Here is a 25,247-nt window from a genome sequence, read left to right on the forward strand (position 1 = left end):
GTTGAGCCCCTCACTTAAAATACCTCAGCTTCTCTTTTAAGAAATACCGCAGTCATTGATTTAATTCGTGGTTCTTAACCCTTTTTTCAAGCTCTTAGACACAGGAGGGATGGGAAAACACTCCCACCAAAGACAATGGCTTGGTTGGGAGTAGTTCTCTTTGGGGATGGGGCATATCAGCTTTTCTGTGCGTGGTTGTGATTTGAAGTGTCGTCCAGGGGAGAGAGGGGCATCCCTTACCCCCTCCTAGTTTGGGGATTGCTTATTTAAATGTTTTCATTTGTCTTTCTCATTGTTTCTTTTCCTCATTATAGTACCTTCTCACTAGTTTCAAATGCCTCACCACAAAAAATTTTCTCAGAGTCCTTGGAGAAAGGCCATTGACCTCATCACCCCTAATTCTCCAAAACTAGCCATAGAATCCTAGAGTTGGAGGGGACCTCAGAAGCCACTTATCCAGTGGGTTTCAAACTTCTTTCAGAGACTTTTTTTAGCCAGGGACTCTTTTTGTTCAACAAAATCTTATGTGGAACCCCGGTATATTAAGCAGCTGCTGGGGCTTGACCATGTAACCCATAGGGTTCTGTGGATTTAAAGTATGGATTTAAAAACCCCTTGCAGTACAAGACTGAATTCTCTTCAAATTTATTTTACAACATCCCATAACAAGCAGGTACCTATTCTTTGTTTCCAAGAGTGTCATCCCTCTTGCATTTAAATACCTCACTTTCATGCCCATCAACAAAGGATTGGTTTAAGAAGATGTGGTATATATATATAATGCAATATTATTCAGTCTTAAAAAAGAATGAAATGTTGCCATTTGCAGCAACATGGATGGACCTAGAGATTATCATACTAAGTGAAGCAAGTCAGACAAAGACAAATATCATGATATCACTTATATGTGGAATCTAAAAAATAATACAAATGAATTTATTGACAAAACAGAAACAGCCTCACAGACATAGAAAACAAACTTATGGTTACCAAAGGGGAAAAGGAGGGGGGAAGGGGTAAATTAGGAGTATGGGATTAACAGATACAAACTATGATACATAAAATAGATAAGCAACAAGGATTTACTGCATAGCACAGGGAACTATATTCAATATCTTATAATAACCTATAATGGAAAATAATCTGAAAATATATACAAATATATAACTGAATCACTTTGCTGTACACCTGAAACTAACATAATATTGTGTCAACTATACTTCAATAAAAAGAAAGCCTCACTTTCAACTGCCCCATTTTCCTCAACTCTGAAGAGTAAGTAACTTTATACTCTAAAATTGCATTCCAAAATTAGGAAGGGAAGCTTCTCTCATTCAAGGAGAAGTGTAATTTTCAGAGACTTCAAAGGGAAAGACCAGCAGAATGACGGAGGGTCCACCTAGTGGAGCTCCTCTGGTGATTATCAGGAAATCCATTTCCTGTGTAATCCCTGTTCCCCGCTCTGTGGGCATGGCCTGAGTGCTGGTGCTGCCCAGGGGACCGGCTGCAATAGAACATAGCCACTCTTGGACCCCATGAGGTTGCCATAGATACATAGATGTGCAGGGAGCTGGCAAACTCGTTATTGTTTATATGTATCTTCCCTCTAATTGCCATGGGGTAGCTGGAGCTTGTATGGGTGCTACAGCAATGGGGATCAAGGAGTGTGCGTGCCAGGGTGTGTTTGTGTGTGCACACAAAGGTGTCTGTAGGCTCCAATGGCCACTGTGGCCACGTCAGAGAGGCTGCTGAGAGTAGTGAGGGAGGGAGGGAGAAATAAGGTAGTAGAACCCTCACCCTCTGCCTGGAACAGGTCAGGTTTGTAGTCCTGTTTTTCTGTTTTCCCTTGGGATACCCTAGGGGCCTCCGTGACAGCCCTGGTCTGTGCTTGTTCTGACGTTTCTCCATCTTCTCACTCCGCCTTACATTAATGAATATAAAGTTTCAGCATCTGGAGGTCGGGAACCAAGTTGCCTTGAGGGCTCAGGAATGACACACTGATGATTAATATGCAAGCCTTGTTACTAGAGTGCAGGCTAGCCGTCACTTCTGCCTTTAAGGTGGATGATTTACTGTCATCCACGTGTATACAATCTCATTGCCCTGCCCCACACTGGAACCAGGCTCTTACCCCGGTGCTTCGAGATAGGAAGTGGCCTTACTCCCCAGCGCCTTACTTCCTGTTGCCCTGAGGAGGGGTGGGGCATGATATTCTGTGACCTCAACCCTTCCCTTCTGCCCTCTGCCCTCCTCCCAGGCAATCTATTAATGCTTTTCCTCTCCTATTCCCTTAATCACCCCCACTGGGCAGTCTGGTTCTCAAACCAGCTCCAAGGGCTGTTGGGTAAGGAAAGGAGAGGAGCCCTCCCTGGGAGCTTTGCTCCACCCACCCTCTCAGGGAGGTGGTCTGGGAGGCTGGGACGCCTCTCAGCCTCTCAGCTGCCTTCTCCGGGCGAGCCAGCCTGCTGACAATGGAGGCCCAACTCCCAGTGGGCGTCCTGCTGTAATCAAGACTGAGCTGCAGCAGTTGGCTGAGCTCCGCCCTGCCCAGGAGGGGCTGGCCTCTGACTTGGGGTACAGCTGCCCGGGCAGGTCAGGAACCTGCCCGGCCTGTTTCTCCTCTGCCGAGACAGTTGTGTGCCTCCGTCCTACCATCCTCTGACAGTGGAGACAGGAGCCAGGGCCCCAAGGAGTCCCTTCATTCCACAGATATTTACTAAGTGTCTGGGGCTGAGTAAAGAGTGGTGAACAAAGGAGGCAGAAGCCCTGCCCTGTTACAATTTAGTGGGACGGCAAATATTAAACAGATAGCTAACACTCTTCTACTTAGGTACCAGGTACTGTTCTAAGTGCTCTACGTGATTTAGTCCATTTAATACTCAAAACTCTGTGAGGTAGTTAGTTACTATTACTCTTCCCAGTTTTCAGATAAGGTAACTGAAGCACAGACAAACTAAGTGACTTGCCGGATGTCACACAGCTGGTCAGTGAGTTGCCCAGAAATCCAAGTCAGGCAGTCTGACCCCGAGCTCACTCTTAAGACAGCCATGCTCTTGCTCTACTGCCTCTCATACCAGTAAACATATCATTACACAATGTGATGAGTGCCATAAAATAAAATAAAGGGTGCCTGCAATAAAATGGGGCTATTTTTTTCTTCCTTCCACTTGCTCTTCTAGCCCACACCGCACAAAGCCTTTTCTAAATGGTTCCCATTTCATCCCTTTCTTTGCTGGCCGGAGAGAGAACATTCTCTCATCTCTAAGGTTGGAGTGCAGGAAGGCAGAGTTCCACCTGCATCCTTCGTCCTGGCCTGGTCTCCCTGAACAAACCGTGCCTGAAGGGTTTTATCTAATAATGGCCCTGATGCTTACACAAGTCTAGACTGTCAGCTTCTCGAGGGAAGGCTGCTGAGAGCTGGTTCTGCACAGACTGGGGGCGTCTCCCGAGTGTGCAGTGTGACACGGGCTTTTTGACCTTGGCCCTCTCTCCACATCGTGTGCGCCGGACTCGAGTGTGGAGCTTCACCAGAAAACTCGGTGGTCCAGACCCCTACACACTCCCAACACACACACACTCGCACGCACGTTCTGAGCACTTGTAGGGTCCGCCCTGAGACAAGCCCACAGGTCGCGAACCTTTCAGCTCCCTCCTGGCGGCCCGGGGCTGAGACCTCCCCCGCCACTCCCCTTCGCTCCCCCGCGCGCTCGACCCAGCCCAGACGGCTCCCTGGGTGGGGCGGGGCCGGCGGCGGGAGGCCCCTCCCCGGGGGCGGGCCGGGGGCCGGGCGGGAGGGGGCCGGCGGGGCTGGGGGCGGGGCTGGCGGGCGGCGCGGGGGTGTCCCTCCCTCCCTCGCTCTCCCCGGTAAAGTCTCGCGGTGCTGCCGGGCTCAGCCCCGTCTCCTCCTCTTGCTCCCTCGGCCGGGCGGCGGTGACTGTGCACCGACGTCGGCGCGGGCTGCACCGCCGCGTCCGCCCGCCCGCCAGCATGGCCACCACCGCCACCTGCACCCGCTTCACCGACGACTACCAGCTCTTCGAGGAGCTCGGCAAGTACGGCTCGCTCGCCGCCCGCCGGGGCTCCCCCACCCTGCCCCCGCCGCCCGGGCGCTATGCGGCTCCTCGCCCCGCCCCCCGGCCCTGCACCAGCCGCTGCAGCGCCCCCTCGGCCCGCCCCACCCCCAGCCTTTCCCGCCAGCCGCCTCCGGGGGCCCCGTCGCCCCCAGCTCCCTGCCCCTCAGCGCCCTCCGCGCCCTGCAGCAGCTGCCCGGGCTGCTGCACCCCGCGCTGCCGCGGGGACTGCAACCCCTGGAGAGCTCCTGGGCGCCCCCCAGCCCCGCCCCTCCTGCAGCCTTCAGGCGCCCCCCATCCCGACCCCACCTGCCCGCTGCCTCCTTCCCACTCAGTTCAGGAGCTCATTCAGCATCCCGTCCTATGTCACACGCGCCTGGCACTCAGGACCCTCCCCGGCCCTGCAGCTCCAACCCCGCTGCGGTGCCCGGGTGTGGGGGGATGTTTGGTACCCGGCCCCGCCCCCGGCTAGTGCAGCTTCCAGGATCCCAGCCCCACTGCTGGGCAGTGCTGCAGCACCCCCGTCCCCTCCCCCCATCCCTGCAGCGGTCCCGGGAGCCGCGCGCCGCAGCCGCAGCATCCCCCTCCCCTCCGCACTGAGCAGGCCGCTGCAGCAGCCCCAGCCCCCCACCCCCACCCCCACCCGCGGCGGCGAGCCCGGCCACTGCAGCCCCCGCCCTGCCCGCCCCCCTAGATGTTTCCAGAGCTGGAGAGTGCGAGCTCCCGTGGGGGACTGGGCGGGGGGGGGGGGGTGCGGACGTAGAGGGAAATATCATGGGGAAGGGGAGCTGTTGATGTCTGAGACCCACAACTGGATCCTCTCTTTCCCTGCTGTCAGTTGAGCCAGGATGCAGTGGGATGAAGCCGGGTGAGGGGGATTTGAGCCTCACTTTCCTCACCTTCCCCCATGGTTGAGGGAGATTTCTCTCTCAGGGGATTATACCTTCTTTCTAATCTCTCCTCCTACCCCCAACTATTCCTGCTGAGAAAAGGGCAGGGTCTCTTGCCTTCTCCGGGTCCTCTAGGCCGGGACTGCAGGGCTGTCCGTGAGATGCAGCAGGTGTGTGTTTTAAGCATCTGCCACCAGCTTGACGCACAGCCTGAGGTTAGGGCTGTTGCTTTGCCCAGAACTAGATGTGGGTGTGGGAGTAGGGTGGTCCTCCACCCACATCTGTTGAGTGTCCTGCCGAGGCCACATCCTTCGGCTCCATGTTGGATGGTGATAGGTACTATGCTGGTGTGTGTGTGTGATTTTGGCTAAAGGTCTAGTGATGGGAGCATCACTGTCCTCAGACCTGAAGTGTGTTTGCTCCGTTTCCCAGTTCTTTCCCCCTTCTCCCTCCAGGGGTGCTTTCTCTGTGGTCCGCAGGTGTGTGAAGAAAACCTCCACGCAGGAGTATGCAGCCAAAATCATCAATACCAAGAAGTTATCTGCCCGGGGTGAGTATTCCCCATCTTGGTCTCTCCCAAGGGTGCCTCCAAGGGCTATGGATTCTTCTGAAGATGCTCCAGGAGTTGGGGATTGTGCGTTTTAGCACTTGGAGAAGCATTGGGATTTCAGGGTGGGTGGACTTTGAAACCAGGCAAGGAATTGTATGGGGAACAGGTAGAAAAGAATGAAGATGTAAGAGATGTAGGTTGCTGCTGGGAGGAGTAGTCTGTGAAGGCTCAAGGGAGTTTGGTTTTTATGGAGGTGGAGGATATGGGGAGTGGTGGGTGGCTAGCTCTTCATTTGGGTCATTTGGAGTCTGTGTTTGGGGCAGTGGTAACCACTCCAGGCCTGTCCGAGTCCCTGTGCCCCAGTGGGGACTTAAGATGAAAATGCAGTAAGTGAACAGCTCTGACAAATCCAACCTCCCCCTGCCCAGCAGGCGGCAGAACAGACTCCCAAGGGAAGGGAATCTGTAAACATCAGGGGAGGCTGCTACTGGCGAGGGCTTCTCAGGAACAAATCCTGCCAGATGAACTTGATTGCTTTTTTGATCAAATTACAAAGTTGGTGGTGCAGCAACAGCAGATGCAGTCTGTCCTGGGTGGAGGCTGATGCCTCATGGTCTGGAAATCTCAATGGCCTGGTCAGAGTGGGAGCAGCTTGGCCTCGGGATCTGAGAATTGTGAAGACCCAGGACTGGGGGCCTAACTTGTGAGATCCTTCCAAGTACCTGAGGCCAGGAGGGTCAGGCCCTGTCTCTCACACCTTGAACCTACACTCCCTGCACCTTGTATTGGGTGCTTGCCAAACTCACCTCATCTGATAGGTATAGACCCAACAATGTGTGAAGTGCTCTGTGAACAGGTGTGGTGAGTATGGAGGTATGTGGATGGGTCAGGTCATCGAGAGCTGCAGGGTGTAGCACCAAGACAAAGGTTATGAGACTCATAGAAAGGAATTAAGACTAGGCAATAGGATGCGATAAATATATTAGGAGCCAGGACAGATGCGCTGGAGAAGATGTGGGCCATGGCTAGTAATGACCTGGGCGTCTCTGGGGTAAGAGATGTAATAGATGTCCCTAAGCATTGGAGAAGCTATAAAATGACAGTGGGCTTCTGTCATGTCAATTATTCTGGGACCTGTTTAGCAGGGCTGTGTCTGCCTCCTGGCTGGGAGGGCCTCTCTCATCCCCACAAGCAGGGATTGTCTTGCTGTCTCCCTCCCAGCCCCTGTCTCTTGCTGTTCCTCTACATTGGCTATTAAGTTGACTTATTTGTTTGTTTTCTTTCTCTCTGGGTACCTTGAGTCGGAGGCGATGGTTGCCATAGAGATATGTGGGCAGTCAGATGCCCTCCTTCCATGGGGAGGCGGGACAATGCGGTGGGCTGGACTCTTTGGCAGACATCCTCTGGCCAAGGATGCAGGGCGCAGGCAGGGATGACGGTTTGAGAATGGATACCTCCCCGTGCCCACACAGCATAGCCCTGGTGCATCAGAAATGGGGCTGGTGTCTGGTGTCTCCAGTTAATGATGCAATGCTTTGCTTTCCTCATCGCACCACTGTCCTCTGACCCAGGGGTGAGGGAGGGAGAGAGAGAGACAGCTGGGAGCTGAACTCTGGGATGAGGATAGCTGGTGTGGTGACTTTGTGGAGCTGCCTGCCTTGGGCCATCATTTTCTACTCCTTCCCTACCCACCTGAACTTCCCTAACCTATGTGATCATGTCCCTTTCCAGTCCTCACCTTCTTTCAACCTTGTCCCATCTTTCCCAGCTGATATCTTTCTTTCCCTGCCCAAATGGGATGAGGTTTCATTTCTTTTCTCCTCAAGAAGATTCTTGTGTAAGATCATATGCTTTAGGCAGCAACTCCCCCTCTCTCGAGATGGTTATGCCAAAACTGGGGCTCTGCTGTGTGGCCTGTGTGCCAGGTTAACTCTGGGACAGAGGCCTGGTCCTGGCTGATAGGCACAGATGCCAACAAGAGAGTTCAGGAATATGTAAGTGCCCGTACTGTTTGGAGGTTGAGAGTGGGAGGGTGTTGTCTTGGAGATGGAGAGAGCCATCCATGGGCTGTGCTGTAGGTGTGGGCGTGGGGGGTGTGAGCTCCTGGGGAGGGTTGGGCCAGTGCCCACTAGGCTGGTGCCCATGGGGTTAGGGAGTGAAGGCCGTGGCTTCCCTGCAGCCTCTCAGTTTACGCTGTATATTTTATAAAGGTGCAGCGGCTGGGGCTGGGTTTCACTCGTCGCTGTCTGTCTGTCTGGGGCTCCACAGGTGTTGGATTTCTGTGTCTGGGAATGTGGTGGGCCCACCAGGGTCATCCATGAGGGTCTGAAGGAGCTTGCTGTGTTTGCTGAGTCTCTCTGCCTGTTATCTTTCTTGTTTGTGATCCTCTGTGCTGCCGAGTGAAAAAGAGCGTATCGGGCTGGTTCTCCTTGGCATCCATGGTAAGGTAGCCCAGGAGGCATGGGGAGAGATCACCTGGTCTTCTGGGGGGTCAGCTCTGGGTGGGAATCCTTCTTTTGCTCTGTTGTTTCTTGTCATGGTGGCCTCGGGGGCCCACGGTGGTGGCTGGGCGACAAGGTAGGGAGTTCACGTGGCTGAGCCTTGAGCGCTGTTGTTGTCTGCGGACCTGTCCACGTAGAGTCACTGAAAGTCACATAACGTCACTCCATTTGCTTTGGAACAGCAGTAGGTGTAGAGTTGGGGCTCTTAAGGGAGCCGGTGGTTCCAAGCTTAGCTCTCAGCTAGGCTGCAGGAGGCATTTAAAATAGGCTTGGATGCAGAGCTAGTGGGCCAGGTGATGGCAATGATAAGTCGTTATTTTAAGATTTAAGAGCACCCCCTCCCCCAGAAGCCTGAGCCCTTATGTCTTTTTTTATTTTTAAATCTTCATATTCTCTTCTTATCTTTATTCATATGCATATAGATTTTCACCTCGTGGAGCATAACATTTTATATCCCACTCTCTTGCTTATATCCAAAGCATTTCCCATATTGCTACAGTTGAAGGGCAAATGGTCCTTTCTTTTCTCTACATAGTTTAGGATTTATCTTTGGAGCAGTTCAGATCATAAGAAACTTCTCTATTTGGACCATTTATCTGAGTTCCAATTGCTTTCACTATGATGGGATACTTAGCCTTACTAAGAGGTGCTATCGGAAACAATATTATGAAATCTGTTACAGCACTTGCTTTGTTTATTTATTTATTTAATCTGTATACCCCATGTGAAGAAATTTCTGTTGAAGCTAAATGTAAGCAAAAGCTTTCCCCTTCCTCAGGACCTGGGAGGTAAAGGTAGGAACCATATCTGTTTCTTTTACTTTGGTGTGGGCGGGGCCGGATACATATTGATACAGCAAAGTGCCTGATACATATTGAGCCTCCTATACTTGTTGAATGAATGGACTGTGTAACCAGCCTGGTTGCCTTTTGGCTTTGGCGCTCAGGAAACTCATAGCCAAGTTGCTGGATCCCTTGTACCCTGGTGCTGGCTTGGGTTCCCCCTTTCTCATCCATGGAGCCAGGCTGTAGGCCTGACACAGCTGTAGGGGAGGACAGATGAGGTTAAAGACCTGTGCTTGGAGAATAAAGCAGGTGGGAGATATAGGAAGATAGTGCAGCTTATCATCTTCCTTCCGTGTCATAAACGGCCTTATAGGGCAATGTTGGGACTTCCTCTAAGCAGCAATTTTCAATTTTAGTGTATAAGAGGATCACCTTGAAGACTGGTTAAAAATGCACATTCCTGGGCTCTGTCCACAGAGATTCTGCTTCAGGAGGTCTGGGGTGGAGCCTCAGAATCTACATTTTTAACAAGTGCCTTAGTGAATTTCATGCAGGTAGACCCTGAGCCACACTTCAAGAAATGCCGTCTAAAGTCAGCGACAGCTGTGACAGTTGCTGTTGCCATGCTCTCTGAGATTTACCAGACACACCTTAGCCCAGCCTTCTCCAGGTGGTGTCTTGGCCGGTAATGTGGCCATCTGTGTACGTGGGCTGTTCTGTGATTAGAGGCCTGCTTCTGAGCCCCCAGATTGGGGTGCCAGTTCGTGTCCAAGGCTGTGGCAAGCTGAGTGGCTGGAGTTGTGGCGTGTTGGCCACCAGAAGGGCAAAGGCTGTCCCTTTCTGGGTCCAGCTGGCCCTGAGGAGTGAAATAGGATCCCCCTGGGTGGTGCCAGCTAAAAGTCTCCACCCCCTTAGTGTTGGCCTGAGTAGCCCCCATGACATTTGTGTCCCCTGTGGTATCTCCAAGTGAGACTTTCCTGTTAAGGATGAAGAGAGAGGAGGGTGATACAGCAATGAGGGAGGGGCAGAAGAAAGAGAAATCTATGCAGCATGGGAACGCTGGGACTCTGAGACTTGAGGAAGCATTTAAGGAGATTAGATATTAGATCCAAAACCGTGCTTTCCTCCTGAGGATAAAACAGACCAATTTCTGTTGACAGAGAAATGGGCATCCTGTATATAAGTGAAGGAGCTCCTCTGACCCTTCCCCCTGGGTAGATGAAGAAGCAGCCTGGAGGCCCCTTCTTTGTGCTAAGGGCCAGTTTCATCACACAGTCATGCTTTGAGCTGTGCGACTTAGCTCACACAACACTGGCCGGCCTGCCTCCCTGCCCTCCCACCCCTTCCCCGAGTGACTTGGGGTGCTGGCATCATAGGGTGGAGATGGAGGTTGGAAGGTGGCCCCATCCTGTAGGGGAAGCCCTGCTGCTTGCTTCTTCCTGCTGCTTGCTCTGGTCCCTTGTTAGGAGCTGTGCTCCAAGCTTTGAGGCTGTGCTGAAACCCTAGAGGTGAGTGGCTGACCCCATTCTCTGCTGAGCCTGGAGACAGGGAAGGGGAGGAGTGGGTGTGACAGGCTTCTGCCCCATCTCTGTGCTTGCTGCTCTCTGGACAGCCTTGGCGGGCTGACATGGGCCTGATCCCCTGGGTGCCAAAAGGGTGGTGACAGGAAGAAATGGGCACTTTGCACCTTCTGAGTGCCTCTCGGCAGAGGCCCTTTGTCTTCTGCCCCTGGCCAGCCAGATCTGTCCCACAGCCAGTGGGGAAACCAAGACACAAAAGATTGGTTTGTTTTGAGATGTAGGCACGCCAGTGATTTTGCCAGTGCTCAGATCCCAGCATCCTTAAGCAGTATGGACTTCACTTACCCTTTGACTCCACTTACCCTTTGACTCTTCCCTTTAAAATACATATTCTGGATATTTTCTTCCTGTGATAAATCCTGATATATCACCCCCGTACCTCTCCATCTAGGCGCAGAGCTCTAAGCCCAGTGGAGCAAATCCCTCCTTGCTGCTGGCTAGGTCTTGCTGTCATCTGTAACCACCTCTGTGGGTAGAGACCGCTCTATGATGGGGATATTTCCAGCCACTTCCCCCCAACACCACCTCTACTTCCTGGGCTCTATCAGCAGCAGCAGCTTCCCATCTGCTCCCCTCTTTTCTCCTCCCTCTCTTTCCCCTCCCCCTGCTTGCTGCTGCCCTGGGAGGAGCTATTTTTAGGGGCTGCTTCCTGGGATGTTTTACTTGGGGCTGGTTACCATGAAGGAAATGTCACCAAAACAGTGGGCAAAGGCTGCAGGCACCCAGAGCCCTGCCAGGGGCATGGAGAACTCAGCGGCTGACCCTGTTCTGGCCCTTGAGAGTGTCCAGAGGCAGAGCCTTGCCTTCTTGGGGCTTGCTAGTGACCCCATGGGGATTTTCTCTGTCCAAGCTGGTTTGGGAGACTTTCACTATGGGGCACTTCTTGGTGCCTCCCTCCTTTTCCTCCTTAGTTAAAGCTTCTCTTGTCTTAAGATTCAGAGACCAAAGTAGGGCTCAGGTCTTTGTGTCGCCCAGTTAAAACTGCTCGAGTTAGGACTGAAGAGAAGGGGGGGACACCAGGTTAAAGGACAGAGCCCCGGGGGTTCACGTGGGCACATTTCAGGCTCCATCTCACTGTATTCACAACCCTCAGCTAGTCCCCGGGTGTATGGGTGTGAAGGAATTAGAAGCTGTGGCCCCTGCTGTTACATGATACACGGACTTTGCTCTTAACTGGGCACTTTGCACCTTTAGAGTGAGATTCAAAGAGGAAGGGATGTGGCATCACAATGTCAGGGTAAGGTCAATGAGACTGTGGCTTGGGATTCCCACTAGTCAGTGCCCAAGGCCAGGGGCTGTTTATAAGCAGCTGGGGAATGTGGATTATGACACCAAATCCCTATGCTGCCCTTGTTTATACTTCTCGGAGCGATATCTCCGGGGGGCCTGGAGGGGGGCACTTGGAAGAGCAACAAGAGGAGAGACCCACATCGAGCATCTGAACTCGATAGGCTCTGGGAAGCTTTTCCTAACCCATGTTGGGGCCACAGGCACAAACCTTTGAAATACCCTTTGAGAAGTCAAGGGTGTCATTGAGGTTGGAACTTGGGGAGAGTCCCCATAGCCAGAGCAGGGCTCTGTGTCCTTTCCCACTTACAGTGGGTTGTATGTTTAGATGGCAGCAGGATCTTAGTTGAAGCTGGTGGTGGCATTCGTGGTTTTAGAGAAATGTCACTAAATCAGCCAGCGTGTCTCTGCAGGGCTGTGGAGAATCTGACCGGCCCTCCCTGGGCCCCGATCCTGTTGGGGAAGGAAAGTGAATTTGGAGTGGGCATCTCCCCTGGGGTCCTAAGGGAGAGGTGTTTCTGTCCCCCCTTTGCCACGCACCGTCTCCTCACTGTCTGCTTCCTCTTTTCTGCATCTGGTCACTCCTTGCTGCCCTTCTTGTCAAGGGTATTCGGCCTTTGTGGTGCCCTGAACCAAGTCTTGAAGCGCTTGGGCAGAAAGCGGGAGAGGTGAGGCCTCCAGGGATCCTTGTGTCCCAGGGCCTGGCTCTGCCCTGGGTGGGCTGTTAGGAAAGCCTGAAGCGGGATCTTGATAACGGCCGCTTCTGCTTTCTGCTCCTGTTGCCACCTCTGCTCTTGAGGGGAAATCCTTGCAGAGGGCTATGGTTGGAGCTGGGCTGAAGGCCGGCAGGGGTGGGTCTCTCCATGGCAGTAGCGCACAGGCAGGCAGGAAGTGGCCCTGTGCAAAAGCGGGAAGTGGCCGTTGTCAAACAGGAAGGGGGGGCTGGGCCGTGTGAGGGGGTGGGGATGAGCCCAGTTGAAAAGTGGGTGGGAAGAGGGTCAGCCTTGGAAGGTCTGGGCTGTTCCCTAGGAACGGCAAGCTCAGTGGTCACTGGAAGGAGGGGGGTCTCAAGGGAGAAGGCTGCCTTTGTGACAGGAGCACCGGCTGATGTGTTATCACCTTGGGATGCCAAGCCAGGACCTGGACCTACCACTGTGGACCAGGCCAGTTCAGTGGCCTCACCCCTTTTGGGGCTGGGGATGCGAGTTTACAGGACAGACCTTGCATCTGGAAAAGATGCTCTGCAAACCTTACTTGTTCCTCAAACACCACTGCTGCTGGGGTGGAGCCCTTTGCTTTTTCCCAGACATGGAGCAGCCCTGGAGGGGACAACAGGACCGGAAGTGAGGGGGGAAAGGGACAAGAGACAATAGCTGGAGAGGTGGGGTGCTGGCTGGCTGTGCGAGGAGTAAGGAGGCAGGGAGAGCGTGGTAAGCAGAAACCACACGGCTCATTGAGCAGAGCTTCGGGATGGCAGGGCGCCACAGCCAGCAAGGCTGAGGCCGAGGAAGACCAGGGATCCCATGGGCAGCGGCATTTCCTGGGCTGTCCTCTGTTTGATGAGCCCCTGTTGTTAACCTTCCCCTGTAGGCTCTAGACACAGGTGGGCCCCCCCACAAACAGGAGGCTGTGATGGAGCCAGGTCGGAGGGCTCAGTTGCTGTGCTGTGGACCCCATGACTGCCCAGGCTGAGGGAGAGTGGGCCTGACTCTCTCGTGTCTCTGGTGATGGCCATGGGCACAAGCCCAGCCTGGGAGGTCTCATCTGTCTTATCACTGGGCCCTTGGAAAGGAGGCTCTCCCTGTGTGCCAGGCACTGTGCTGAGCGTTTACCCAAATACATCATTTAATCCACGGATATCGCTGCCTCCATTTTAGAAGTGAAGAAACTTTTTCCCAAGCTATGTGCCTGGCTCAGTCTCTCACCTCCTTCAGGTTCTAATCAAACGTCACCTCCTTGCTGAGGTGTGCCCTGACCACCTATTTTAAGTGTCCACTCTCCCGCTTCCCTGCTTTATTTTTCTCCATTGCACTTACCACGACATCTAACGTACCATCCAGTTGTTACTGTCTGTCCCTCCCCACCCCCAGCTCCTCTAGGATATCAGCTCGATGAGGATGGGGATTGTTATCTCTTTTGTTCACTGCCATACCCCCAGCGTCTGGAACAGTGCCTGTCACATAGTAGGCCTCAATAAATATTTTCTGAGTGAATGAATGAGGCTCAGATGGGTTTAATAACTCACCCAACGTGGCGGCTCTGGGACTCAGTCTGGGGCTCTCTGACTCCAAAGCTGATGTGTTAATGGCCAGACTCCATGACTAAGGATCAGAGCAAGGACCAAGACGCAGCCCGAGGTTCAGAGGAGACACAGGCCTTGGGCAGAACGTGGGGCTCAGCTCCTTGGAGTTAGGGTCGAACTAAGTGACTATCTAGGACCCTCTGGACCCTGGGCAGCTCCTTCAAGGAGCTGGGAGTGTGACTCTGTGTCTCTTCTCTTCCTACTCTGAGTCACTGATAAAGCCAGAGCACCTGTATTTTTAGTGCTTTTGCTGTTGTGGAACTGTAACTATTAGCCAGTAAGAGTCTTAAGGGAGGAGATAAACATTAATCTTCTGGGCCTTCCCCTCAGCTGCCACCTCCGCATCGCAAGATACTGTTCTCCTGCACCTGCCCAGGCAGCCAAGCCCGAGAGTTGGGGGTTGGAGGGTGTGAGGTGAGTGGTCAGAGAGAGGGCTGGTGGGTCTTCAGCTTTAGGGTGACTAGCTTGGTACCGCCATCCCACGTCCAGGGATGGGGAGGAAGGTGGGGTCGCCCTGACATCCTCTGGCCAGATCTGGAAGAAGCAAGCCCCCCTGCCACCAGGCAGGGCTAGTGCTGCTTCCTCAACTGCCTACCTTCTGAAGGTCCCTGGCCCTGAGGGATCCCAGGCAGTGTGGGGTTACCTGGAGTTCTCCTGGCTGCATCCTGGTCAGTGGTCATACTGAACTCGAGGATGGGAAGGAAGGCCTGACCCAGATCTTTGAACAGCTGGGATGGATTAGCTAGGCAGCAGGAACTAATCTCTGCCTGTCCCCACGTCCTTCTTCCACAAAGCAGAGCTGTCCCTAGAGGGAAAGTTTAGGACAAAGCTGAGGGTGGTTGGTGAAACAATAAATATGAATTCCTTCTCATCTATAATCCGTACATTATCTCAGGCAGGCCTGGGCTTGAAATCACAGTTCTATCCCTTTCCTGCTGTAGGATCTCGGGCAAGTTATTTAACTTCTCTGGGCCTGTTTTATCATCTGTGAAATGGGATAATCAATGCACCTGCCTGGTAAGATGGTTGTGAGGGTTGTGAGGGTCATGGGAGGCTTTACAGAGGCTCTTTGCTATTTAAGTAGAGGTGGGATGGGCAGAAGCCCCTACCAAGGGAGGCGGGAATTGCTTGGCAGCTATGGATGGGAAAGTATCTGCCTGGACCTGGAGAAGTTGAGGTGAACTGGACTATGCCCCCCAAAGCCTGGAGTCTTTACTTGATACTCTCACTTTTCTTTATCTTGTCATCACATCATAGCAATGGAGAAGGAGGGCTCTAGGCTCGGACCACCTGCATCCACTGCCTGTCTGTGGGACCTTGGCCAGGTTACTTGAACCTTTTAAGCCTCAGTTTCCTCCTTTACAATGTAATGGAGCTAATCAGATCCTCCACTTCACAGGGTTTCTGTGAGGATGAAATAAGATAATCCGTGCCTCTGCCTGGCATATAGTAAATGCTTCGTAAATAGTAGTTTTTACTACTACTGTCAATGTTATTGACAAACCGTTATTAAGCCTCTGATATGGAAGGAACTCTAGGAAGCATCACGCAGAGAGGTCCCACCCTTTGAAGAGCTTGTGACCGAAAGATTTAATGTATGATTTAATGTGTGATGTGAGAATTACAAGAGGTGCTGTGGGAGACGGGGGTGGGTCATGGGGAGAGAAGTCACAGACCACCAGGAGGAACAGGGAAGACTCTGTGAAGCAGGTGACTTTGGCAGGATTCCAGCAAGTAGAGATTGGGGGGTAGAGTAGGCAGGGCTTCTAGGCCACCTTGCTTTGAGTAGTAGCAGCCTCTCTTTCTACTTCCTGGAGCTCTGCCTTCCTGGGGAAGGAACTGACCAACACAGCTTGCTTAGATTTGTGGGCTCTTGGATTCTGGTCATTTTACCAAAACAGAGTAACCCCAGAGCCTGAGTGCCGAGAGGTCAGAGCTCTCAGCAGTGGACAGCCAAGAGGATCCTGGGGAGAAGCAGGATTTCTGCAAAACAGGCATCATAATACTACCAACCTCACAGCATTGTTCTGAGACTAAATTAAAATATGTATCTGCCTGGTGTAGAAGTAAGCTCTCAATAAATGTTAGCTAGTATTATTATTTTTTTCAAATCATCACCATCTTCATTGTCAGCATCATTATGTTTCAGGGTTGCCATGAAGACTGTATTAGAGAATATATGCAGCACTCCTAGCACAATATCTGGTCTTGTAGTAGGTGTTCAATAAAACTTAGCCATTATTATTAGTATTTCCAACAAGGAAGAGATTCTGGACACACTGGCCCAGTGAAATCCCTGCTCTGGTGGAAAGAGCACTACAGTTTTAGTTAAAGGCCTGGATTCATATCCTGGCTCTGCCACTCACTAACTTGGGAAGCTTTCCTAAGGCACTTCTTCATCAGGAAAAGGTTGTCATTAATACTTGTCTCCAGAATTGCCGTGACCTGCTATATTAATTCAGCAAATTGTAAAAAGGGCATAGTTGGTGCCTAAGAATTGAAAGCATATGAATAGCCAGGTGGCCACAAATAGAATGGATGTTTGATGGCTTTTGTTTTCTCTCTTCTGCTCTTAGATCACCAGAAACTAGAACGTGAGGCCCGGATATGCCGACTTTTGAAGCATCCAAACATTGGTAAGTGCTCTTATATAGAGCATTTCTTGGGCATTTTGTGGAAGTTGGAGAGAACAGAAATCCACTGTTTTTGTGTAGGGAACCACTTCTGTCCCTGGGCCTTTGCCTGGTGTCTTTTTTTGCCCAAGCAGGATAGCAGCCATATATTGCTCAGAATTCTGGGGTGTTCTAGTTCAGAGACCTGAGTGTCTCCATCCCTGTGGTGCCATCTCAGGGTTGGGAGTGAGGTATCAGAATATGTTTCAGACTTGCTTTCTTCCCCTCTCCTTCCATCTTTGGGCTGAGGTCCAGGTCCTCAGCGTGTGAGGCTCTGGGCTAGTAGCCTGCCAGCATCCCTCACCAGGGGCCTTCCATGGCCGTCATAAAAGGGTCCGGATTTTGTTTCTGGACTTGAAAAAGTTTTGTTCCTGTTGCAGTGTCGTGCACACTCTGGGGGTTTCCATGGTGCTCCCGTTTGTATTCCCCAGAGCCGGGAAAGCAAGCTGCCCACCCGCCTGGCTTCTCTGGAGATGGGATGGCAGGAGCCACTCGGATGGAGAAGGAGAAAAATAAGAGGATTTCTCCCTGCTCCCACCCTGACATGCGGGACAGGAGCACATTGTTGGTTGCTCTAAAGCCGAGGAGGTTTGCCTGCCACAGCCCACTCCGGCTCCGTTTTACATTGTTCAGCTGAAGTAGTCTTTGCCAAAAACGCTGGCCCCAATTCGGTGCTTCTTGCAGAGGGAACAGAAACTGGGCTGGCTGCAGTGTCTCAGCAGAATCCCCGGGCTTGACTTGAGGCAGAGCAGGGAGCATCTCCTAGGTTTTCCCTGAAAGCTGTGATCATCACAAAGGACAACACGTTTTCCGCGCTCCTCAGGCACAGCCTCAATATCGGGGCTCCCACAGTGCCCTGGAGGCCTCCCACTCCGCTGGGTTGGCAGCTGGGGCTGTAAGGCGACTTGCCGAAGCTCGATGCTTCCTCCAGAGGTACTCAGCCTCCAGCTTCCCAGATCTCGGGCTGGAGTGCTCACCGGGAGCTCTTACGTAGGAGAGTGAGGTCGTACTCCAGCCCAAGGGGAGAGGAGCTGTGAGGTAACCAGAACTGCAGCCGTGCAGGGCTTTATAGATGGCAATCAGCAGCTTGGATTACACCCGAAGCAGATTGGCATCGCTGGTGCTCAGCTCTGCCTGGTGCAGTCTTCCACGGAGCCAGCACCTCTCAGCCCACAATTCCTGGGTTTGGAACTACCGGAGCTCTCTGAAGTTAGACCCTCACCTGTAAACAGGACGGTGGGGACCGAAGTGTTGCCTTAGGTAGAAGAGAAATGATGAGAGGAGCAGCTAAAACAGCAGTCACAAACTCAGGCGTGTTTTGTTTGGCCGGCCCAGTGGTTTAAAAATATTTGTATTGTTTGCCAGTATTTTAAAACAAGATTTCACATTTTGAAAAAAATTCTATTTCCCAATCTTTCAAATCAGAAGGTTTGGCTCTGCTGAGCCCACATCCATATGTGGCCGGAATCAGCTGGGGCTGGGCAGTGGCTGCCCCTTTAGCCCGCTGGCCACTGTGTTTGCTGTTATCTCACATTTGTACTGCCTACCTGGTCCCTCTAGGCTTTGTGAGCTTGTGACCTCTGACCTAGCAGTTCCAGAGCAGGAGGAAAAAAGAATGTGGGTGACTAAAGCCATCCACGAGCACAGAAGCATTTTGGTGTTCCAGTCCCGGGTCTCAGGGTCTGCGGACAGCAACTTCCTTTCCTTATGTCCCAGGTGACCAACTCGTAGAGCAATGATGAATTGTCCTCCTGGAGGGAGGAGAACAAGGGGTGGGGTAGATGATGCAGGAGGCAGAACCATGTCTGCGTTACCTGTGACACGGGCATGGTTGACCACAGCAGGGTCAGGGTAGGATGAAGACAATCGGGAATCAACCGGCAAGTACAAAACTCGGATTCTAGCTGAATAATGCCCGAGCCTTCTTTTTATGTTTTCTTTTAAATTAGATATATACTTTTTGACCTTTTAGACTTTACTTGGTTTGGTAGCCCCCCCGCTTTTTGTTCTTTTTAATCACCTGCCCCCAGCTCAGAATGAAGGCAGGTGGAGTGACCATCTACCCCAGCCATCTGCTCTGTTCGGGAGGGGGCAGGACCCAGGGAAGGCCAGGCAAGGCACACTCCCTTTGTCAGCATCTGATCGCCTAGAACTGTGCTTCCGTTTCACGACTGCTCCCGGATCCTGGGCGTGTTGGTCTGAGGCCCTATTTTGGGGTCAAGGGCAGGGAGAGGGAAGGGTGAGTCAGGAACCATGTCCTGGCAGAGCAGGCTAGCCAGGCTGTCTGGCATCCAGTGGGAACCAGGGCTCCTGGAGATGTGGGGGAGCTGCAGGCCCAGGAGGCGGGGTTGCCATGGAGCCGGACCTGGCTTGTGGCAGAAGAGGAGGCAGTTTTGTCCCCTTAATTCAGTATTCCTCTCCTCTCTCCGCTGCTCCGTCCTTCAGAGCTGTGGCCCTTTTGGCTCTAGCCTCTAACTCCGTCCCTCAGGGATACAAGTGGACCAGCCCAAGAGTGGTGCAGAACTGAGGAAGCTGAGAGCAGAGAGCATATGGTCCACCTCTGGTTATTGTCAGACTCTTAGGCACTTGAATTCAGAAGGGTATTTGGTACAAGGAGCCAGGCACCCCCAGTTTTTTTCCCTGATAGATATTCTGCCCCAGGAGTTGAAAGCCTGTTGGAAGAGTGAACCCTAATGTAAACCATGGACTCTGGGCGATAATGATGTGTCAGTGTAGGCTCCTCAGCTGTAGCAAACGCACTGCTCTGGTGGGGATGTTGATGGTGGGGGACACTGTGCGTGTGGGGACAGGGGGTAGGTGGGAGCTCTCTGTACTTTACTCTCAGTTTTGCTATGAACCCAAAATCGCTCTAAAAGGTAAAGTCTACTTTTTTTTTTTTTTAAAGCCTGTTGGTTCTGAGGCATCCTGCAGGACCTAAAACAGCCCTGGGAGAGTGGCCAGAGGCATGGAGTTGAGAGGAGGAAACGGCAGTAGTGCTAATCATCTAAAGTCTGAATGAAGTGTCTTCTACCTGTGCCCTGCTTGCTCCCTGCTCTAAATTCCTCTAATGAATAGACTCTGTCTTCCTTCGTGCTGAGCTGCCCCAGCAGTTTCATCACAGTCTAGCATTGTGGTTTAGAGCAGCACTTCTCAAACTTTCATGTGCTCGTGAATCACTTAGGGATTGTGTTAAAATTCAGACTCTGATTCAGTAGGTCTGGGGTGGACCTGAGCTTCCTCACATCTCCTGGTGATGCTCACGCTGCTGACTCATGGACTGCACGTGGAGAAGCAAAGGTCTGTGGCTTTAGAGTCAAGTCCTCTAGGTTTGAATCTGGGATTTGCTGGTTAGCTGTGACCTCCGGCACATGGTTTCACCCACCTGTGCCTCCGTTTTATCATCTGTGCCTCTTCGTGGAGTTGTTTTGAGAAGGTTCAGCAAGCAAAGGAGGCCTAGGAAATAAATGGAAATGATGAAAATGGAGATTCCAACTCCCAGAAGTGATCCCTCCTAGACTCCCAGACCCAACTCAGTTCGCAAGTTATTCAAGCCTGGCTGCGTTTTACCTTGGGCCCAGGGCCCATACAGCTAATAGTAAGTGTAGCAAAAGCAGTTGTAAAGAAAGAGAAGGAAACATTGGATCATAACTGAGCAGCTCCCAAATCCCTGCCCACCTGCTTCTGGAGGACAGCGTTCATCCCTCACCAGCCCATGGGATGACAGGACCTCCTTCCCACTGTGTTATTTCCAAGGACATGAACAGTGATACTTTGTCAGTGCTTTTTTGACCAAAGTTTGTTAGTTAAAATGTGGCATACTGTTGGGTGGTTTTTAAAGAATTGGAAACAGCCACAGAATTTGCGTTGTGGCTTTGTCAGTACTTGAAGGTATGAGACATCGAGTGGTTTTTTTTGGTCTCTTCTTCCTTCCACAGTTTGTAAAGAACAATAATTAGGTTTATCACTGTAATGCAGTAAATGCTTCATACTCCTTTTCCAGATCTTCCTGTCTAGAGTTGGTCTGGTCCTCCTTGGCCTTCGTACCCTCTCATGACTGTGGAATAGCCTGGGTGTTGGATTTTTTTTTTCCCCACGCATCCGTAGCATCCTTTACTTCTTCCTGACAGCCCTCAGCACAGTACTGCTTGGTTATGCATTTGTGTAAGTGCTTCTTTAAAGCCCGTCTTCACCGATCCCCCAGAGGCTGCGCAGTGGCAGAGCTGTGTTTCCCTTGTTCACAGCTGTGTCCGTGGCATGTACAGTCACGCCTGCTTCAGGGAGGTGCCGAATGGACACTGTTGAGTGAATCAGAATGGCCAGGGCTAGTGGGGACAGGTTGGAGCTCCTTTGCCTAAGAGGATGGAGAAAGTGACTCCCTGGCAGGCAGTTCCACAAAATCAGGGATCTTGCTGTCAGTTTGCTTTGTCCTCAAGTGTCAGCTCTGCCACTCAGTATAACTTTGGGTGAGTTTCTCTTGGAGCCACCGTTTCCTGTCCTGTTAGATGGAGGTGATAGAAGTACCTACCCGACAGAGCTAATGCAAGGGTTCAGTCAAATAACATGTGTAAAAGCACTTGGCACAATGCCAAGCACATTGAAACAGCTCAACTAAGAGTTAGGTATTGTAATTTGGGTCATTATTATCAAGAATCTGCTAGGTTGGCAGTTAGAGTGGTGCATTCAAGTTTCTCGTCTTGTTCTCAGTCCCCTGTTAATTTTCTTTACAAATGGAAAAAAAAAGATAGCAGTCTTGCTCAGTGATGGAGCCTTGCACACCTGTCCCTCCTTGTCTTGGCGGTGCCATGCTCTGAGACACACATCAAAGCCGTTCTCTGGGCTGGGTGGCCTGGGAGGATTAGTCTTCCTTTGCTGCTCTGCTCTTCTGATTCCCCTCCCAGCTTCCTCCCACCTGGGCTCCGTGTGTGGCCTTCCTGGAGAAGGGCAAGTTCCAATGACTCCCTGTCTGGGCAGAGGCATGGGTGCCTGCCCTTTTTGCCCTGTTCTCAGCCCTGCTGTGCTGGGTTCGGGGGGTGGGTCTGGGGGCAGGGATCCTGGGGAGGCAGGGCCAGGTGGCAGGACTCCCCTGGGAGTGGCTGTTAGCATCGTACCTGCTGCCCTGTTAGTGCATCATCCTGCTGCTGTTAGTCACCTCCCTAATGAAGCTAGTCTTTAGCTTCTGGGACAGCTGATTTCCAGCGGATTATTTGTATTACACACTTTAATGCTTTTTAGTAGCAAATTTTTAATTAAATGGAAAGTCCTCTTGGAAGCAAGGTAGCAGCAGCTGCAGCAGGACTCAGCGTGAGACACCAACTCCCGCCAGAGACCCACAAGTGAGGAGGGAGGGTGGCAGGGCTTTGGGGGAGCTCGCTTGAGCGTGCCTGGCTCAGTTAGGGTGGAAGGGAGGCAGGGGTCTGTCTATAGCTCCTTCCTTCTGTCCCCCACAGGCCTAGAGAAGAATGAGCTTATGTGCCCGAGTATAGGAGAGAATCATTTGAGGAGGAGGGGTTTTAGAAGTACCACCTGCCTTTGATCCCATTGGTAAATTGCAGAAATACTGAGTTCTGGTGGAATTTTGGGTTGAGTAACCAGATCAGATCTAATAAGGTTGGCAATATGAAGCATAAACAATTGTCAGGCCCTGGTTCTAGCCCTGGCAGGCCTGAGTCCTCATTTGTCAAGTGAGAAAAACCATAGGGCTCTAGTGATGGCTGAGTGCCTGTATTTTACATTCGGCTGATCTTGCTTTGGTGGGAAGGGTATGTAGGAAAGTGCCTCAGCCCTGATGAAATGCTCTCACACTGGAAACGGTAGTTGTCATTTGAGCTGGTTGGGGCCAGACATGGAAGAGACACTGTGATTTCTTTGTATCCAAGAACTTCACTGGTTGGTTTGGTGTCAGGCCATTCCTGAAGTGCTCTGCAAGGTGCTCCTGGAACTGCTGAGGGATGGAGTGAATGTCAAACAGAAGAAGCCCTTTGGAACATAGGCTCCCCATCAAGAGAGTGCAGGTGAGGGAAGGGACAGGAGCAGCTAGGATGGTTGGCCAAAACAAAGTTGTGTTTGCATTAGAATGATGCTCAGGGGTTGGCATTTAACCCCGAGGTGGCTTTGTGGGCACAGGCTTGAAGAGGAGACCTCAGAAGACATTAGGTTGAGCTTTTGCCCACGAGCTCTGGAGGTGGGGAGTGGGAAGGGATTCTGCTCGCCAGCCTTTTCTTGCAGCCTTTACTGCAGCTCCATGCAGTAGCCTCTCGGAGCCGTCTTTGATGCTGTTGTAGGCACATTCGTGAGTGGTTTCTGTCCGGGCTCCATTGCTTTGTTGCCTGGGTGTGTGGGCTACTCCACATTTCTTACAGGAAACAGTGATATGGACCAGTCTTTGGAGTCAGAAAGAGCTGGGTTCACATTTGGACCCACTACATCTTTGGCCTTTGGCAAGAAACTGTATGTCCCTGAGCGTCCAGTGTCCTCATCTGTGGAATGGGAGTAATACTTATCTCGGGGTGGTCATCAGGAATAATAAACTCCTTGAAGGCCAGTACTATGTCCTTCCTAAATCCCGCCATCTACCACAGGGTCCAACACACAGTAGTCACTCAATAAATGCTTGTAGCATAAGTAATGTACGCAAAGAGCCTAACACAAGGCCTGGCACGTCGTGAGCACTTAATAAATGGTTATTGTTGTCATCGCCTGACTCTGTGTGTTGCCTCCCGTGCGCACCATCTGTCATCCTCCCTCCACGCGCCTCCCTGCTGGGCTCTGCCTTTCCCACTTCTTCCCCTCCCTCTAATTCTTCTGTCCTCATTTACTCCAGGCTCTCAGGCTCTCCCATCTTGTTGTTCTCTGTCCCCCTGCAGTCTGTGTCCCTCGGTGCTGCTTGCTTTGCGTTGCACCTTCACATGTCATATCCCAGGACTACCTTCTCTGGGACCAGCCCCTCTGGGAAGAAGGTTCTTGCTTTTCTCCGTCCTGTCTTACTTCTTAGCCACAAAGCTTCTGTCTCTCGCCTACATTGTAGGCAGTCTGAGGTGGCGACCAGAGCTCTGGACCTGGGGTCTCATCGTCTCTGCTTTGTGGCCATGTTGCCTTGGACCGGGGCTGCTGGGCATCTGCCCATTCTCAGGAGAGAGCCTGTGGGGCTGGCAGGACGGGGCAGGGCTGGGGTGGCCAAGGAGGAGAGGAGTAGGATTTCCAAGTTTTCTCTCTGTTAATCTCTGTCCCCATCTCCTCTCTTGCAGTACGCCTCCATGACAGTATTTCTGAAGAAGGGTTTCACTACCTCGTGTTTGACCTGTAAGTGCTGCTTTCTGAGGGTGTGGGGGCCTTTCCCTCCAGCCGGCTCAAGAGGAAGGCTTGGAAAAAAAGGCCTAAACTGGGTCTTCAGCCACTGCCGAGGGTCCCCCTCCTTTGCCCGCGGAGAGGGGTTTGATTTTGAACTTCCTCTGGTAATGGGCAGGTTGCCGAGGGTCTCCTTGCTCAGTATCTCCCCCGGGCTCTGAACCCCGGGATGGCGTTGCTCTTGCATTTCTGTTCAGCAGCACACCTTGTGCAGATGCTTTTTTCTTGTTTCTTGGTGTGTTGTCCTTAGTGAAGAAGTAGAACATAGGTCTTTGCATGACCTTAAAAATTCTGGGAAATTGAAGGTACCTTTTATTAGTCATAAACTAGGCTCCCGTTGGTCTCTCCTCCACTTTGGTTATGGTTTAATTTCTTAAAAGTGGCTCTTCACCTCCTAGAAATGCCTCTTTGGTATTTTCCGGGTTGGGTCTCTGTGTCCTTGGTCTCATTATTCTTCAACTTCAGTGGTAGGTCTGTCATTCTTGGGCAGCTGAATCTTCGCATTCATATTGGTCTCAAATAAAGCTATGACTGTTTGAGTAGGTTGATTATTTTCTCTTAGATGCCTGTATATTCATCTTTACCAGAGTATGAGCTAATCTATAGGTTACAGAAACAGAAATGTGCAGGGGGAAGGGAGGGCCCATGTTGTCCCAAGGAGAAGCTCCATGTCATTGAAGGATTGGCGTGCTCTGGGCTCTCAGACAAACTGCATGTAGAGCTGACACTTCTCTAAAGCTGTTGTACAGTGTGACCTGTTACCTGTTGGATGCTGGGGTTGGACACCTGACCTGCCTCCTCTGACCCTCTTTGTTGGTTGCAGTGTTACCGGTGGGGAGCTGTTTGAAGACATTGTGGCCAGAGAATACTACAGTGAAGCTGATGCCAGGTGAGATGAGGGCCCTGGGGGCCAGGCATCCTGCCTATTTGAATCGTCTTTGGGGGAGATCAGAAGAGCTCTTATCTGGACAAGGATTCTGTAGAGCTGGACTCAGGCTACATTCCGTGGGTATTGTTAGGAGTTAATAATTCAGCACTCCCAGATCAGTTTTTTTGCAAAGCTCTTACGTATCTCCTTTACGCTGTCACACCAGAAATACCTTTTCTTTGCACCACCACCTACTCACAAGGGCCCAAGGACCCTCCCTATCCCTGCTTCTTTCTTTTGACAAATCCTACTGCATACGAGGCATCCTGGGGATGATCCAGAGATGGAGAAAACATGGTTTGTGTCCCAAAGGAGTGTAAATGTCTGGGTTAATAATC

The 25,247-nt window shown here is 51.8% G+C and overlaps 1 protein-coding gene across 17 annotated transcripts in view; it reads left to right on the top strand.

The window, feature by feature from the left end:
• Window positions 1-3,913: 3,913 nt before the first annotated feature.
• The window catches only part of CAMK2G (calcium/calmodulin dependent protein kinase II gamma), a 53,966-nt gene continuing 32,632 nt past the window's right edge, over window positions 3,914-25,247 (top strand). For 16 of the 17 annotated variants that reach the window (XM_061180485.1, XM_061180340.1, XM_061180386.1 and 13 more), the window contains exons 1-5: window positions 3,914-4,052; window positions 5,416-5,510; window positions 16,542-16,601; window positions 23,882-23,936; window positions 24,805-24,870. In XM_061180485.1, the coding sequence (XP_061036468.1) occupies window positions 3,988-4,052; window positions 5,416-5,510; window positions 16,542-16,601; window positions 23,882-23,936; window positions 24,805-24,870 (341 nt within the window). In that variant the 5' untranslated portion in view covers window positions 3,914-3,987. Of the gene's footprint in view, window positions 4,053-5,415; window positions 5,511-16,541; window positions 16,602-23,881; window positions 23,937-24,804; window positions 24,871-25,247 lie in introns of those variants that run through there. The other variant, XM_061180459.1, reaches the window with a different exon arrangement.

This window comes from Eubalaena glacialis, chromosome 1 (genome assembly GCF_028564815.1).
Source record: "Eubalaena glacialis isolate mEubGla1 chromosome 1, mEubGla1.1.hap2.+ XY, whole genome shotgun sequence".
Taxonomy (NCBI): Eukaryota; Metazoa; Chordata; class Mammalia; order Artiodactyla; family Balaenidae; genus Eubalaena; species Eubalaena glacialis.